Raw genomic sequence first — 18,763 nt, forward strand, 5'->3', positions numbered from 1 at the left:
TAGCATTCACCCACCGGGAGAACAAATTTCAATAGAAGTCACTTGAATTCATTTTTTATAAAACTACCAGCTTAAGCTTCACTTCGGGTTTTTAGATTCACACAAGTGAATACTTAAATTTTCCACCCTATTTTCTTCAACGTCTCAACTGAGTACAAGTTTCAACACCTACTATTAGAAAAAAAGAAATCATCTTTACACTCAAAGACATTCCTTAGGAATCAGAAGAATATTGTCTAAAATGCTGGAAGGAGATACCTGAGAGGTGTTTAACAGAAGAGGCCTACTTCTCATGTTGATCACTTCAGGAGCATTGAGCTGACTCGAGTTACCACTAGAGTAGATTTATCTTGCCACAGTACTCCTGAAAACACCTGGTGTCCATTTGCTGAGACTTACTGACTATTTCAAACCTTGCTTTAGAAGTTAACTATTTTCTAGAAAAAGTCCCACACCACTTATGGGAAAGTGTCAGCAAAGTAATTACAGGAAAACGGACAGAAGACAGCAGAGAGTGGAGGGAAAAGATGAAACATGACATATAGTTCTCATTCGCTCAGAACAGAAAAGAGTAAGAAGCCTGACACACAGTAATATTCTATTTAGGGCAGCACTTAACAGCAACTCCACAACAACTCCTTAGCTGAGGAGATGAGCACCCAGCTGCTCTATTTGAAGTACATGTATGTGCTGCAGTCTCTTTGCGCATTTAAACAAATTCAACCTGTAAGCAGCTTAAAACTTCTGTAGAAAGTCGGTCCAAGTGCTAGTTTATCAAGAAATTTTATACTTGTGAAGTCCTCGCTGTCTCTGCAGCAAAGTCAGAAAGCAATAGTAGCTTACTAATTTAAGTAGTACCTATTTCTGCACGCTAAACATAGAATTTAATTAGGAGGGCTTGGATTTTTCAATGCTTCTTCTTTATTTCCAACTGCGACTCCGTATTTTTCTCGATAAAAATGAAAATTCAGGTGCCCTACAGCTTTTACTCTTAATGAGACATTAATACAAGCATACGCATTAGCTCTTTACAGTGCTTCTTCTGCTGTGCTTCCTACAGGTGATGACATTATTACTGTAGACACCAGCCATTCCGGATATTTCAAGCCTAATAAGCAGTTTGGCAAAATAAGGCAGCTTCACTACTTTCAGTTCCATTATCATGGCTTCCATACTACTCACCTGTTTTGTAGTGGATGCTTAATATACTGTTCAGGGTTGGCAACCTCCTGAGTAGGCGCTGGCTCGGTTTTCTCCTCTTCTGAAGGTTGAGGGTTGGGAGTGGTTTCCTGTTTGAAGAAAGGATTTATTAATAAGTTCCTTTTCAATTTTCATTGTTGCACTTTAGCTCTTCCAAGTAACTTTAAGACCGCAGAAACTTAGAATTCCTCTAACTCAAATTGGATTGGGAGGGTGGGGTGTCAAATCACATCACAGAAGCACAATTTGTATCCCTTTATCTTTCACCACCTGAACAGGCCCTATAATACCAGTTGCAGGGGCTCCCATTGAGCTGTTCATCAACTTGTTGCCTCTGTCATTTGTCCCCAGCTCTGTTTCCTGGACAAGTTTGTCTTCAACTAAGATGCTGCTGAGTTATTTTGGAAAAAAACAATATTGTACATTATCTAGAATAGGCACCTCTAAATTAATTCCCAGAACAGTAATAGCTTCACAACGAAAACATGATGATTTTTGGATAAAACGAAGTGTCACTGTAAACAAAGTCCATGCTTATTTAGAAAAATGTGCTATTACAAGTCTGATATAGATCCAGAACTTATCAATATAAAATCACTACTGTAGGCAGGGAACAAACTAAAATGGTAAGCAGGTATCTTTATTTGCAACATTACTACTAACAATGTTTCAGGCACCAAGCAACATAATTTAAACAGTTATTAGTTCTCAAACATCAAACTGATATTTAATTTCACACGATTTATCACAGGTTTGCCCAATTCTATGTTCCACCCCCCTCCCCCCCCCCCAAATCTCTACAGAGTGTTATAGATATCAAAAGTTTCAACACAAAAGAGAAAGAACATTCCCTTTGCACATAACATCCCCCCCACCACCACCAAGCTTGTCATTTGAGAAACCACTGTGTCGGGTTTGCAATTCTAATGGCATACCTTCAAAGCTAGAATACAAAGCTTTATTGTGAGGCCAAATGCTCTCTCCAGTTACCACCATCTCTCCCTAACCTGCAATTGATGCTAGAATATTGCAATAAGACAAGAAATGAACAATAGAGTTCATTTCCTCCAGTTATCCCAGAAAAAGCACTTTAAGAATATAAACAAATATGAATTACAGCAGACCCAAAGACCTTAGTCATTCCTAAATGTAGCAAAGCAAAAGCAGTACTTAAATAGAGCTTAACTTTTGTGGTCTTAAAAGAATAAAGTAACATAGGAGTGGATTAGGTAAATCAGTGGATTAAGTCTGTCATCTAATGGAGGGAGCAATTTCCAAGTTACTCAGTTCGTCATGACCAGAGCTGCTGAAAAGTGGAATGGATTTGAAGTGATAACAAGCAGCACTTAACCTTCACCGGACCAGCTGACAAACTCTTCTGGCAACATCTAGAGACCGGGCTTAACACAGACTTTCATTATCAATACATCTAGTGCTACTGCTTAAGAACAGCAGCATAGTTAACTTCAGACAAACTACACCTTCATGCCTGGGGAAAACGATGCTTATTTTAACAGTCTACCCAGCAAAGACATTAGTTCAAAAGCTAAACATAATTTATACCACGTTTAAGAAGGCTTTCATATGTTCCCATGCTCAGAGTGAGATAAGAAGGCCTCATGGGGCAGCGACAATTAGGGTACTGCTTTGATTTACACGTTACAAGGGGTAGGTAGTACAATCTCCCACCTGTTTTAAGGGAATAAATGCTTTCTAAAGAGTCCCTTACGAGGGCCATCACTACTTAACACTGCCTTCTGCGGGCTTGTCAATCTGTTCTATTTCTTCCAGTGAAATACTCTAACAAACAGAAGAGTCCTTCAAGAATTAAGTAGAGGACCAGTGAGAGTTTCAAATCCTTTCTAGAGCAAGATTTACAGTCTTAGACACATCTATTTTTAAATTGATGGGATGGGATTAGATCCTTACCCTTCCCTTTAATCACACACAGGAGTCACAGAGAAGAAATTAAGATGGTCAGTGCACAAAGGCGACCAAATACACCAAAGCAGTATTTCAGCAGCTCCCTTGAGTTACAGCTTGCAGTATAATACATGAAATCAAGGCGTACACAGAACACCCTGTCAAACACTTAATTTGAAGGGTATAAAAAATAATAATAAAAATCAGTATTTGGGAAGTAAACTAAGTGCAAGGGTTCATGCTAATACTTGCTTTCATTCACGTTATTCTACAGTTGTAAATCAATTCTAAATAGTAGATATCAAACGCTAAAGACTTTAACATCCAACAGCGTCTTGTCAAACTTCACATTTGCTCAGCAAAGAGCTTTCAACCAACAAAGAGCTGATTCTGGCATCTCTCAGCTCACTCTTCCAGAAACACAATGATCCCAATTGGAAGGATTAACACAAAACCAAGCACATGCAGGACTACCATATAAATGCAATTTCTCATTTCTAATGGAAGACAACATCAGAAAGGCCTAAGACAGCACCTGCAGACAATGCAAAAACACAATGAGCCTCATTGTACCAACCCTGTACACCAAAGGTCACCCTTGACAGGGTAACCACATGAAAGTCCATTTTGGAACAAATGGAGACATCTGACTCCGCAGAAGTGTTTTTAAGTCACCATAATAATAACTCTCTTAAGATGTTTTGAAAGCTGCATAACTTTAATGAAGCTCAGACTACCCAACCTTTCAAGCTCTTGCCCAAAGCAGCACATGACAACTCACTTCTAAGACTTGGCCATGGTCTCAGCTCAGGACCACACAGTTCTCCTTGAGAACGAGCCCAGCCTGAGGAGGATTTCATCAAGGACAGGTACAGCTGCACACACCACAGTAAACTTGGAAGCAGGTGTAAAGTTGGAAGCAAAGTCTTCTATCACAAAGCTTTTCTACTTAATCTAAAGCAGAAGCTTAAAGCAGCTCATGTGCGCTACCTTTCATTTCCCAGCGTTATCCATCAAAATAAAAAGACTTTCATTTTCAGTTAGTTAACCATACCGGCTCCCTTTTCTTTTCATCTCATTTATCTCACCATTCTACCCAAACAGAAGTGTTTGCATAGCAAACTATTTCCCATTAATCAAACACAAAGCATGCCAGCAAAGTAACCGCCAGAATCCCTTTCTTGTGCCCAACCTCTTCCCAGCTACTGAAATCCTACAACAAACCACAAGCATGCACCCAACACTGCCTTTACATGATTCTATAAATACAGCGTGAATTAAAGTTATGTTTTGTGTGTTTTACCAGTTCACACTTCGAAGTCTTGCAATTGCTGCACTATTAACTTAAAGCCAGATCGTCTCCGCCCACAGTTTCTGGGCTTCTAGACTTATATTCATTTACAGTATTTTACTATTGCTCATAACTAATGCCTTCTTTAACCTAAAATTGACATTGCGTCTACTATTAAACCATCACTGAGTTTGCTGCTTTTAAAACAGATGTAATAAAAGAGGGTAGCATTACCAGCCAGACTGGAAAGCTTCAAATGGCCAATCCTACTCCCCAAACACAATACAGCACATAATTAGGAGTGACATTTGCTACCCACATGCTTCTTGCTGTAGGAATCAGCTTGCAGGAGTTTACGAAATATTCACCTACTCAGCATTTAGTGACTGTGCCTATCTGCACGTTACCTGGATTCTGACACTTGCAGACTTAATTGGTGTTATTCATTCCGTCTCCACAGCACATAACGACAAGTGTATGAAAGGAAGGTGTGCATGTCACTGGGACAGGAAATGGGTGCTTCTCACTGCAAGAACTGCATAGTCAGGTTATTTAAAAGAAGCAACCCGCTTGACTAGGTTCCACCCAGTGTTCGCAGATACCGCCCCGACCACATCCATAATTTAATGATCTACAAAAGTTGTTTAGGAAGTGCAGTTAAAAGAATGACATGTATGTTCCAGAAGGATGCAACCTCACACCCGTGTGCATTCCTGATGAAACTTCAGAGAATTCAGCTTGCAGAAGAAGCTTGTGCAGTTTCTTTGAATTAAACCAAACTAAGACACATCTGAGGGGTTCCACCCCCTCGCTTCGGGTGTCCAAGAGAAGAAAAATGCGTGGTCCAATTTGCAGATGTCTATGGCAAAAGTACGTCGCTTATCTCCTGGTGCTTCTTGTAGATACCTGTACTGCACCACAGTTAGGACAGCTATTCACAAAGTACCAAAATCAAGAGTTACTTATCTCAAATACTCTAAGAATTTAAGCCCACCCACAAGAAAATCCCATGTGTTGACAGAAAACAAAACTAACATGGCATTCTACAGATCAGCAGGACTGATACCCGACTCAGAGGAATGACTACACAGAGGTAAAAATCACATGGAGCATACATGTTACTGACTGGAATAAAGGTACCAGCAGCACCCCACTGCAAATCCAGCAACGTAAAATGGCTTTTCAGACACCTGAACAAAAAACGTTCTAGGCATATCATAACTAAGGCCTAACAGGGAACAACTACCCTGACAGTGTATAACTGTATAACAGCACAGATTTCTAGAAGGCATTCACCATTAGAAAACAAATATGGCTCGTGATTTTAAGTGAGTGATACCCAAACAAATCAGGAGAGAAATGCAACATGAGTACAGGAGGATATGAACAAGAGACTGAGTAAGCAATGCCACATCTCACAACAGCCCATGCTCTGCTGCTGCCTGTGCTACTGGAACATGAAACCTATAGGTGGGAAAAGATGACTAACAACCCTCAGTGCTAAACCCTGAGATACACACACAAAAAAAAACCCTCCCCCAGAATTGATGAGAACAGCTTCAATAACCCAAGGAAAAAAAAGTTATGCATAACATCTCTCATTTCCATAACCAACCACTCTACACAACAGACAAAAAAGTACCCCAATTACTCTAAATATATAGAGCCGTTCTTGCAACTAAGGCTGGAATTGCACATTATCAACTGAAAGCTAAGACACTCAGTTTTCAGAAATGAATTTCAAAATGTAATAGTGTAAGGATGCTTGGGAGGTCACTCCTCAACCACAGAAACCAAATTGATAAGCCCAATTAAAGCAGATAACATACACAAGCAAACAGAACAAACAGCACTAGATGCAAGAAAAATGGAGGGCTGATTAAAAGATGATGCGCTTGAACAACTGTTCCACACATTTAGAAAAAGCTTCAATAGTTAAAATGTTACAGCCTCACATCCATTACATAATAATCAAGGACAAGTGCCATTCTCAGGCAGTTAACAAAACATTAAATAGCACATAAATCTATAGACAACACTTTTAATACCTCCACAATATGAACGATTTAGAGAAATACTACATTTTAGGATTTAAGGAATTTCCCTTTCATGCTTTGCACTGTCTTCTAGCACCGCTCATTTGATTCCCTGCCCTGTCCATTCAAAGCTCACACTGATCCTTACAGAGCTACCAAAGGGTCACACTTCATCTTCAACACTTCCTATGTATCCCTAGACCCGCAGGTTGAATCAACAGAAGCAGCATAACACAGTCTCATACTACTTTTAATGCATTAGCCCGAAATAAGTTTGAAATTCTGTATGCACTGTGAAATGTATCTGTTCTTAAACTGCTTTCAGAAAGATGTTTATCTCAGTTACAAGATGTCCAACGCATTCCTTCTCTTAAACTAATACAGGAGGCTTTGTATTACCAGAAATGTAATCTACAGTGAGGAAGTCAACTTGTGCTAGGAGCTCTCAATTATTTAACAGCACACAAGATACATTTATGTTTACTGTACAATACGTGAGCACTTTACAGATTTCAACCAGAGCTGGACAAGGCTATAGCTGAAATACCTAGTAATAGGAGTAAATCTAAAGCTGAACCTGGCCTGCACTGAATGTACACACTAGCTCTCTGTCATTGATACCTCTCAGCACACCTTGTATTTGAGGAGCTATTTTGAACTTCCAAGAACATCAAGACCCTATATCACTGTTTATATCCCTTCAGGAGTAATATCATTTCATTCAAAGAAAGATCAGCTCAGTTTTGAGTCTGATTTATTGACTATTCTGCCCAAACAACTGTTTCTCAGGCTGTATGACTTGAGTTTACTCTTGAAATGTGAAGTTAGATTAAGAACTACATTTGATCAAGTGCAAAAGTAGCTGTCACAAAACAAACCAAAGATCATAACATTTGTTTCCAATCCGAGCAATAAGGGACCAACTGCTCCTACACAAATTACTTCCACACAACTTATCCCACTCACATGTTTGTTCCTCCATGGTTACATTTTAAAGTCACCTTTGGTAAACTACTGTTTACTAAAGCATTACTATTTGTTTTGTTGTTGGCTTTGTGGACTTTTGCACAGTGTCATCTGATCACATCTAAGGTAAAATTTAAAGCAGTGGAAGTATAAGCCACAGTACAACAGACTTACACATATATAATCCTGCTTTCCTTACCAGTTTCCATTGGAGACTCCGCAGTATCTCCACCTCAAGTCTCAATACTCCTATACAGTTCCAAAAAGTTTTTTCAGCCTCTTAACATGATATAAAACATTTCTAGAACTTATATGTTACTGAGAATGCGCGTCACCAATTTTTAGCAAGACCCTGCTAAACCTCAGACAAGATTTTGAAGGTCTACAGGAAAAGAGGCTCCCTATGATCACAAGGTAATCAAATCCCTAACATCCCCATAGAATTAATTTGTTCTGTGGAATATTATGCAGTATTTATGCAACACCAAGCATCTAAGATCTCTGTTACTATGTGGGCTTGACTCAATGCTTAGGTAGAAGTGTGAGACACCTGGAAGAATAATAAACAAAAGTTTAACTATTTAAAGACATTTAAAATTAAGCAAGCATAGCTGATGTTTCCTGAAGGAAAGCATACTTCATTGCAAGTAGACCCTTTGGTGGCAATGCTGCTTGAACAGTCCTAAGTGTTGGTACATCCTCCGCCCTCAATGGGTCAGCACAACTGCTTATCATTACACAACAAGCTGGATCTGGGGAACCAATCTCTTTGGGAAATGGCGTGACAAAAGCCATTGTTTCTATCTGGCTCGGTAAGGACCCAGATCAAGTTCAGTATGCGATCACACACTTGTGCAATGGAGAGCAATTCAGAGATGGTCATGCTTTTGCCAGTATCACAGCTAAGGAAGTTACAAAGCTGTGCTCTTTGCGTAGCTCCCATTCCAGAGGCCATCAATATGACACACTGTTTATCCCAACACCTGACAAGCTCAGCAACCATTCCAAAGCAGTGAGCTGACACAAAGCTCTCACCTTTGGAAACACGTCTATGGGACACCAAACCCAGTGCTCAATACTGCGGCTGGTGACCGTGGGCAGAGTACTGCAGCTCACTGTCCTAACAACTGCTGCCCTGCCTTCCCAGAACTGCCAGGAAATGTACAGATAGTGACCAGCACCATTGCTTCTTGTAAATAGAGGCAGTTATTTCATTCGTAAAAGAAAATTGGGAGAGCCAACATCCTTCATAAAAGGGTACAGGACCATCTTCCTTACACAGAATCACAGAACGACCCGGGTTGGAAGGGACCTCAAGGATCATGTAGTTCCAACCCCCTGCCTGGCAGGGCCACCAAACATACACATTTACTAGATCAGGTTGCCCAGGGCCCCATTCAACCTGGTCTTGAACACCTCCAAGGACGGGGCATCCACAACCTCCCTGGGCAGCCTGTTCCAGGGCCTCACCACTCTCCTAGTGAACCTAAATCTTCTCTCTTTTATATTAAAACCATTTCCCCTAGTCCTGCTATTCCTTACAAAGTATAATTCATCTTTATTCAAAAACAGCGAAGTGGTTGTTGGATTTAAACACCAAGTGCTACAAAGGAGGCACCGGCTGCTCAGTGTCGGTAAGCCGCGGCCACAAAGAGCCCTTCCTTCCCTTCCTTCAGCCTCTCCTCGTCGCCCTACAGCCAGGCGGTCACCCGGGGCCTACGGGGCGCATGGGAGCAGAGCAGCGGCAGGGCTGGGCCGGCTCCGGCTGCTCCAGTTCGTCGGAGAAACGCAGGCAAGAACGGCGCCTGTGAGAGCGCGGTACCACGAGCACACGTAGGGGAAAAAAAATGCCGTTTTTAGTTGTGAACAAGTCCCCAGCAAAGCTTCCATCCGAGTTTAGTGCGGGCTGCGGGGCGGGAAGGCGCCGTCCCGGGAAGGACGGACGTGCCGCCCGCTCCGCCCTGCGCCGCTCTCACCCGTTAGCGCCGCCGTTAGCGGCGGGCCGCGCCGGCCCGGCAACATGGCCACCCCCGCGCGCCACACGCGGCGCCGCCGGCCGCCTCCTCGTCCTCGTCCTGTTCCCAATCCGGCCGCTGCCGCCGCTCACCTCCCGTTGGCCCCCGCCCGCCCCGGGCCCGGCACAAAGGCCAACGCCGCGCCCTCCCCTCCCCCCGGCGCCGTGCGTGCGTGCGTGCGCTCCGCGCCGGCCCCGCCGCCCTGCCCGCCCCGACCCGGCACCGCGAGGCACGGCCCGCAACGCCGGGGAACGGCGGAGAGAACAGCGGAGTGCGGCGGGAGGGAAGGAGCGGGCGGAGGGGAGAGAGCGAGCGGCGTGCGGCCAGCGGGAAGCGGGCACTCACCGGTTCCACGGTCGCCATCTTAGCTCGGTGTGGCCGCAGCAGCCGCGGGAGGGGAAGGGGCGGGGGAGGGAGAAGGGAAAAAAGGAAAGGGAAAAAAAACGGCCGCCAACACGGTTGGCCGCGAGGCGGTCACGTGGGCACCGCGGCCGTTTGGGAAGGGGAGGGGCGGGCGCTGCCGGGAGCTGTAGTGCAACGCGCGGGGCACGACGGGACGCAGCGGGAACGCGGGGTGGACGGCAGGGGACATCTGGTGGAATAGTGCGGGAACGGGGCGGGGTGAGGACGGGAGATCGGAACAAGGGGCTCTAACGGGATACAGGGGCGGTATTGCTTGTTATAGGCCTGCAAAGGGAGAAGCGCTCTCCACCCAGAGAATCAGGCAGGTTGGAGCTTAATGTGGTGCTGAATGTTTAGAGGTGGTGAGTAAATAAACGTGAGGCCCCTGGGTTTGTTCAGCCCGGAGGGGAAGCACGAGGGGAGGACTCAAGGCTGCATACAGCTGCCACGGGTCTGCGCTCTGTGGCAATGACGGGAGCTGGGAACAGCGCGGAGCTGGGTCAGCGGAGGGACGGCTGAGGGTGAGGGACTGGGTCTGACCAGAGACCTTTCCTTGGTCTGGAAGTGTCTGAAACTAGAGGCAGGCTTACATTAAACATCTGGATGCCCATGGCATCCCCTCAGCCTGGAGGAGGCTCAGGGGAGACCTTATAGCTCTCTATAACTTCCTGAAGGGAGGTTGTAGTGAGCTGGGGGTTGGCCTCTTCTCTCGTGTAATCAGTGATAGAACTAGAGGGAATGGTTTTAAGCTGCGCCAGGGGAGATTCAGGCTGGACATTAGGAAGTATTACTTCTCAGAAAGGGTGGTCAGGCATTGGAATGCACTGCCCAGGGAGGTGGTGGAGTCACCGGCCATGGGAGTGTTCAAGAAATGTATTGATATTGTGTTGATGAATATGATTTAGCTGGGAAGTATTGGTAATGGTTGGACTAGATGATCTTCTAGGTCTTTTCCAACCTCGATAATTCTGTGATTCTGTTATTCATAACAACTCTGGAGTTGGTTTACTGGCAAGCTATGCTTCTAGGAGACCAGTCATGTTTTATCCTATTTTGCTCAGATGGTGATATCTTTAAAGGCAGAATCCCAAGAGGTGGGGTCCTCTTAAAGAGAGAAGATGAAGGTGAAAGGGCTGTCATTTAAAAAACAAAAGGCTTTACTACTTGATGTTTTGCTCCAGTGCTTTAGCTGACTTTGTCCTGCTGCGAGTTAGAAGCGTACATCTAACCACAATACGGGGGTTACAGCAGCTGTATTTTCCCACCCCTCACCCCTTGATTAAATAAATTACAAGTCCTGAGAAATTTATCCCAGCCAAGATGAAAGAAAACTACTGCTTTGCTGTGTGCAAATAGCAGGGTGCGGGGAATCGAGCACAAAATGAGACCTGCCACTGCTCAGATTGTTAATGGTTTCACGGGAGATGATAAGAAGTGAAGGCTGCAGCACCCCTCTTTCACCAGAATGGGCCAGAAATTAAGTGGGGCTATTTTGAGAAATAATATCCTCCCGCAGTAGAGCGGAGCCCAGATTTTCAACTGCTATTCGTGATCATAAAATGCCGCCTGCTCAGATGAACAATAAAAACCCAGCAGTACGAGAGGGATAATAGTATGTTTGAGCCTTATGTTGGTTCCTTGGAATAAGGCCGTAGGAGTGCAGAGAGAGCCTTCCTAGAGAGGCATTTCATTTTCCTTCTGAAATGCTCCCTTCACAGAGCCCGGTGTAGGCTCTGCACACACCCATTCTGCTTTACCTGCTATTTGTTAGCAAGCAGGGGATTTTCTGGCTTCCAGCGTAGGTTCATTCATGCACATTCACGTAGCATCCCTTTTGTCAGGGAGACTTAGGAGGACTGCTGTTTGCAATCACAGTGATTAGAATGCTTTCCAGCCCCCTAGAAATCTACCTTTTAAAGCTCTTCCCCTTGAAATCACTTTGCAGAGCCAGGCCAATATTGCTCATAAAAGAAAGGAAGTACGATGTTACAGTCTTGAGGGAAGGGTAAGCCAGGAAGGTGACAGAGGGACTGAGCTGCACCGCACTCAGCACAGAGTCTTAAGAGAACCAGATATTTCAGGAACGTGTTGGGAAGAGGTGAGACAAGCAGCTGTTTAGCTGTTAAGCAATGTGAAATTGGAAATAAATCTTCCAGATACCTCAGCTAGGCTTGTATTCCCTTATCTTCTGCAAGCAGATAAATGCAACTAGGCCACACAAGTCACTCCTTACAACATGCAGGTTGACTCTTCTAGGAATTCAGTAGATAGGAGAGAATTCCCTCTACAAAAATCATGTTGTCTCTGCAAAGTAATTAATATTTATCCAGCTGTCTATTGGTTCTGGAGATTGAGCAGAATTCCTGGCCCAGCCTGTCAGGCTCCCTGTCTTCCCAGCAGCCCTTTTTACAACTTGGCATCAAGTCTGCAATCCTGCAGACACTGCTGGTAACTTCCATCTGTTCCTAATTGTTTCTTACTGCTCACGCTATCAGTTTTAGCAGTTTCCACTGGATATCTACTGGTGAATCTCCCACAAGGGTTTCCCCTTTCCTTCACTGTGAAAATTGACTCAGATAGTTTGTGCAGTTCTCTGGTTATCAGTGATACTACCGGGCTGGAAGGTGTCCCATTCCTAAGGTTTGAAGAAAGATTTATTAGTAGCTTTGATTCCTTTTTGAAGGAGCCAATCTGTTTCCTTACACTTTATCAGCAGGAATCTACACTTCTTCCTACTACTTTTTCCCTTGAAGTATTTTTACATCTTTTCTAAAGATGTCTTCTTGTTTCTAGTACCCTTCCTTAGCCTGCTGTTGAAGAATCAACCCTACAAAGAGAGGCTAAGGAAGATGGGGCTGTTTAGTCTGGGGAAAAGGAGGCTGAGGGGAGACCTTATTGCTCTCTTCCAGTACCTGAAAGGTTCTCACAGTAAGAGTGGGGCAGGTCTCTTCTCACTGGTGACAAGTGACAGGATGAGGGGAAATGGCCTCAAGTTGCACCAGGGCAATTTTAGGTTGGATATTAGGAAGAACTTCTTTACAGAAAGGGTAGTTAGGTACTGGAATAGGCTCCCCAGGGAGTTGGTTGAATCGCCATCCCTGGTTGTGAGCTGTTTGGATGTGGTGCTCAGGGATATGATTTAGCAGAGGGTTGTTAGAGTTAGGGATCTGGTTAGGCTGTGGTTGGACTTGATGATCTTCAATGTCTTTTCCAACCTGGGTAATTCTATGATTCTCAAACCTTCCTTAATAGTCCAAACACGTACTAAGCTTTTTTCTTAAGTGCATTTTAAAATAGCTTCCTTAATTCTCGTTAATTCTCACTGTAGCTGCACTTTTTAGTTACTTTTTAACAAACTGTGCCATTCTCATATAATACAAAAATGTAATACGCCTAATACAACACATATAGATCCTCTTTTCAAACCTCAGGATAAATTTTGTGGCGTATTTTTTTGCTGGTGGTGATCCTGTAATGATGTGGCATCAAAGTAAGGTAAGGTCACTGCCACAGAATGGCTCCAAATATGAGATTTCAAGCCAGATCCTCATTGCTACGCAAGAAGTCAAAACTGTCTATCTGCACATGGGCTTTCTAACTCACTGTTGCATGAAAGAGACAGTGAAAATGTCTAAAAAGTCGTTCTCTTTGTATTGTCTAGACATAACATTGTACCATCTTTGTACAAGCAATGAAGTCTCCTGTTCCTGTAGTACCTTTTGTCCTTGCTGAACAACTTGATCTTCCTTAGCATTTTGTTATTAGTAAAACTGATCCAATATCTGGTCAGAACATGTCAGCAATTATTTGTGCTCTTCCACAGTCTGTCTCTTGGAGCTGGATGTAGGTCTCTGCACATACTGTTTGATTTCTAATAATAAATTTGTTAATTGGATTGATTGAAAGAGCTGCTTTTCCAAAACCAAACTGTTTTCAAGGGGAGAAGAACTTCCTGTTGCTCCATCAAAGATAATTCCCTGCCTCTCTAAGTCCTATGGGGGCAGTGATGTAGTTACAGATACTTCTCTGCTGGCACAGCATACCAGGAAGAGCTCACGGTATTCAGGCAACTAACTTAGCTTTAGGACTTCAGGATTTTCTTAATAGGACTCAAGATGGGTGACATATATGTGAAAGTTTTAATAAGAAGTATATATCTCTGACAAAACCAACCATAACACAATCCCAAAGAGAGGCCAAGCTGGAAGGGTGGTCTATGGTATTCTGTTTTATTGCTTTTCTTTAGTACTGGGAGATGCAGTAAAGCTGCCTTACGCTATATTTGTTTGTAGATCACTGAAGTGTCATTGGTTATCACCAAAACATCTAGGAATAGTAAGTTTCTGCTGTATTCTCTCTGCCATTCAATTTACATAAGTGTTATGATTTTGTATTTAATAAGGACAAGGTTTAATGAAGTAATGTGTTATCTGCCACCTGGCGACTCTAAATAAAAACACAGCAAAACCATATTGAAGTTCTTAACCTTTTATAGTACCATTATAAAAAATAAATGCTGAAAAAGACTCACAAGAAAATAACTCGGATGTGTCTTCTCAGTGACAACACAGAAGTCAAGTAAGAAAAGAATTCTCTATTTTCAGTAGAAAGTTAAATCATGCTCAGGGGTCAGAAGAGCACAGTCTCTAACCTGTACACTCAGAAGATATGCCAATACATTCAGGAGCATTATTTCTTTGCCCTGTGACACGCTCTTTGATTTTATCTATTTTATAATATTTGGTTTCTAGTAATTGTTTACAGACTGTTTAATGTGAATACAGTAATTAATGAGCCTCTCTATTTATTTGCCTAATGTGCTGCCAGATGGATCCGATATTCCATTTTACTTGTTTGGCAACCACGCACATGCTTTGACTGCCTCTGTTTTAATCCTGCCTTTGAGCCTCTTAACATAGATAATCCATCCAGAATCCTCTTCCTCACTGATCATTTTCTCTTCCGCTTCTTTTGTGTTTAACTTTGCATTTTCATTCTTAATGAACCAAGCGTATAGAACTATGTTTCATAGCTTTAAATGTCATTTTAGTGAAAAGAAGCATGAATGCATGCTAATAATCAAACAATACTGAATGCCATGTAGTAATTGGCTGCATTCTCATTTTCCTATGCAATGCAGCGGTAATTGTATAAAGTCCCTGACAAGACAGGTATGTTTCCCAATGGTTTTTAATAAGACAGACAAATATAGTACAACCTACCTTACTTCCAGTCAAAGAGGAATGCAATGTTATTTGTTACATGTTTTTCTTTGATTTCTTTAGTTAGAGGCCCAAAGCCTACAAAGATGACATCAGAAGTTATCCAGCAACTTATAACAGCGATGAGAGGATTATGAGTTACAGTAACAGTAACATCTTTCCTTTAAATCATTGACATATGTAAGCAAGGTCCTTGCACGTGGTGTGGCTACCTTGTGTAGTGACATCATCTTCAAACTAAAAGAAAAATCAAGATAGAAGTCAGAGGCATTACGTATACATCCACAAAGCCATACCTCTGGGTGTTACAGTGGGGAAAGTTAAATGTTAAATGCTTCTTCAGTAATCCTCGCACACTTCAGAGCTCTGTCAATTTTCAGTAGCTGTTCGGAACGTCTGTTTCATCCTGCAAAGTACAGCACCAAAGTCAGAGGCACGCAAGTATGAGGTCTAATTGAGCTGCACACCCGGATCTCAGGTTTGAAAGGAAATGTAGCAGATCACTCACATCACTGATCTCATAATCTTCGTTTGATTTTGCAACCTAGAAATAGAGAGAATTTTTAACTTTGGTGAAATACAAGTCAGTATAACATTCCCACTGAATTAATTGGACCATCATGGCTTTTCATATATTCCTATAATTTAAAAAATGAAAGCTTTTATTGTCTCAAAAAACATCCACAGATTCTTGCAAATATCATACGTGGTGGACTTCCTTGTAACTTGTTGGTTAAATGAGAATGTTTTCAATGAAATATCACTTTGTTTAAAAAGATGTAGCTTGTTGTCCTCTGTTCTCGTCCCATTAGGAACAAACATTTTCATATGCATATACTGAAAAATGCTAAGATTACAGGATACCAGAAGAACGTTCTTGAATCAGGAGAACCATTTCTAAATCGCAGCAGAAATTTTGATCCACTGTAGCAATATTTCAAGAGTTAGCACTACTTAATTAAAACAAAACTGAAGGACATGCAGAATCTTCCACCTCTGCTATGAGAAGGCACTCTTAGATCTGACTTCAAAATAACCTGCTCCATTCTGAATTGCAGCCATAATAGGCTTTTCAGTAATCAGGCTTGCAGTACCACTAGTGAGGAACAAGACTAAGTCAGGGGCTTACAATATATTGTAGCCTTTTTTGGCCTTTAGGCCTCCGGAATTAGGCAGACTTTGAAATCATGCATCATTTTTCTTTAAAGAGGAAAGGTGGACAGACATTTCTTTAACATAAATCTGTTGATACACAAGGAATGATTATAATTTTTAAATTGTATGCATTTATTTAAATCTATCTAGGCTAAGACTATTTGCTTTGACCAGGGGTTTATCTTTCTCTCTGGATACTGTTTCCTACAAAGTCTATTTTTCACTTGTGTTTAAGATCATGCTACACAAGTGTTTTTTTGTGTGGTGATTATCATGTTTGTTTTCCTAAGCACTTGTGATGGCTTTGCTATTTTGCATTCTTACACGCACATACAGATGCGCGCAACCAATGTAACTGTTGCACTTGTTACAGGAATCCCAGTAAATTCCTGTACCATCTGGCCAAGCCATCGTTGGTATTTGCATGTGGGCTAGTGCTCGGGTGCTATTTTTTCAGCTATCACTCAGCAAAATCATTTAAGTGGGTCTTCAATGAGCCTGAACAGAAGACAGCTACCATACCCAAGAGCTTCAGTTGCAAAGTGCAATTATCCAATCTCCTCTACTGCAACATATAGAAGCAAAGCGAGCTAAAGCACTCCCTTAATTAAGCAATGTCAAATTCAATGGCCATTTTCTTCCTAAGTAGCAGCTGTCTCAGTTGCCAGCTGTGCTTGCTTTTTTGTGTCCACTACCTGACCCATGAGACATCACTGACCTCTCCTGCCCTTGTCTGCTACCCTCACTCACTCAATCCCTTCTGGAGGAGCTCTGTGGATGGCAGGAATGCAGCACTGTCATAAACTGAGGATCATGAGAAGTCTGTAAAGTTTCTGACTCATATTCCCCTCTTGTGTGTGTTTGTCTGTGACACAGGGGGACAACAGCTAGAAAGAGACAAGAAAAGCCTGGCAGAGAAAAAAAGAGCACTACTCAAGTAAAGTCACAGCAAAGATCAATGAACTTCCCTGCTGAGAAAGAGCGTACCAACACATAATGGGAATTGGCAGCAGATGTTCCTCCAAGAGGCACCGATCAGTTCACTTATCAAATAAGAGAAGTCAAAGTCAAATAGGGAAAACAAAAGCATTGAAATACCAACTAATTTTTGTATGGGGATAATAACATAGGGCTGTTTAAAAGGTAAATGACATCACAATGAAAAAATCTTGGGTCAAATCTTTCAGAGTTTGCTGCTCCAGGTTGATGTGCAAATACAGAGTCCTTTCCAAACACAAAAGAGGACAAATAAGCAACTTCATCAGTTCCTCAACTGGGGAGTTTACTGCTTTTCTAGTTACATGCATTTAAAAACCACTTTGTTAATGCACACATCATTGGCTCCTCAAAGTAAGCAGTCAAACAGAACGCTTTTATTTGGCACTTCAGAAAAGCAGTAAATAAGCAAAATTAAGGATCAGAAGGAGCCTTATCTACTTGTTACAAAAGATCTCTTGTTCCCCCCAGCTTACAACTGTCAGCTGCTACAAAATTAGCCCAAACCTACAGCAACATTGTACCATCAAGATTACTGACAATTCATGCCCAGGTTACACTCAGCCATGAAATTAAATGCGATTTAAATACTCAAAAAATTTCGTAAAGTATCCAAAATTAATCAAGATGATTAAACTGAGATCTCATCAAGAAGCAGATGACATCCAGTGAGCAGAGTATACTGGATTACAACAACCACTTGTTGCACTCCAGGTTTTTTATACCACACCGGTGGCACACAGTACTTGTAAACCTTGTATAACCAGTTAAGTGATGCCTACAGCTCCTTAGGGTTCTTCACATTGCACAAAGTGGCAGCTAAGGTGTACAAAGAAACAAAGAAGGCGATGAGAAAAGCAGCAGCCTCCTGTGACAGTGGTACTGACTGCACACTGCTTTTCTAATGTTAGTTACTGCCTTATTGAATGTGACAGCTTTTCCTTCCAAATGAGCTGCAAATAGGATTATTGTAAGCTACAAAGTCCTACCAACAATTATCAAGTGCCGTAATTCTTTGTGTAAGAAGGCATGACCTAAGAATCAAATTTATAATACAGCTGCATTGATTAAAACCACACAAGTAGTGCAGTTAGAAACATGCATTTACTCCAGCACTAGTTTCAAATCTGATGAGACAAAACACCCAGTGCAGCGTACACCTCCGGGTCCCTCATCCTAAACGCTCCTTACAGGTCGCTCCATCAGCAGCCGCAGGGCTGCAGCCGTCAGGTGAACAGCCGAGAGCGCGGCTCCACACTCACCCCGCCACCAACGTGCCAGGCCGCTCCGCAGAACGACGCTGGTCCCACACGATCGCCGCTCGAGGCAAAGCCCCCATGCACAGCTCTCTCCCAGTTGTCTCAGAGCTCGTTTCAGGAGCCCCCGGGCAGCCCCGCTACCGCCCCGTCTCTAACCGCCGCCCGCCGCCGCCGTTACCTTCCTCCCCTCGCAGGTCCCGCCGCCGGCAGCCGCCGCTCTGAGTTTGCGCGGCGGTCGATAGCGAAGGGCAGGGCAGCGGCTCGGCACAGCCCGGCCCAGCCGGCGGCTCCTCCCCCG

The 18,763-nt window shown here is 42.9% G+C and overlaps 1 protein-coding gene across 7 annotated transcripts in view; it reads right to left on the reverse strand.

Annotated features, from left to right (window-relative positions):
• The window catches only part of EIF4E (eukaryotic translation initiation factor 4E), a 30,731-nt gene extending 12,046 nt beyond the window's left edge, over window positions 1–18,685 (reverse strand). For 2 of the 7 annotated variants that reach the window (XM_085547097.1, XM_085547096.1), the window contains exons 1-4: window positions 18,469–18,685; window positions 15,564–15,599; window positions 15,352–15,461; window positions 1,183–1,289 (exon numbers count right to left, since the gene is read on the reverse strand). Coding sequence is in view for 1 of the 7 variants with exons in the window: in XM_015862116.3 (XP_015717602.1) it covers window positions 1,183–1,289; window positions 9,777–9,794 (125 nt within the window). In the remaining 6 variants the exon portion in view is untranslated. Of the gene's footprint in view, window positions 1–1,182; window positions 1,290–9,392; window positions 9,539–9,776; window positions 9,823–15,351; window positions 15,462–15,563; window positions 15,600–18,468 lie in introns of those variants that run through there. The other 5 variants (XM_085547092.1, XM_085547094.1, XM_085547093.1 and 2 more) reach the window with 5 other exon arrangements.
• Between the last annotated feature and the right edge of the window lie 78 nt (window positions 18,686–18,763).

The sequence above is a fragment of the Coturnix japonica genome, chromosome 4, assembly GCF_054131305.1.
Source record: "Coturnix japonica strain WE chromosome 4, WE-NBRP24, whole genome shotgun sequence".
NCBI classification, from domain to species: Eukaryota; Metazoa; Chordata; class Aves; order Galliformes; family Phasianidae; genus Coturnix; species Coturnix japonica.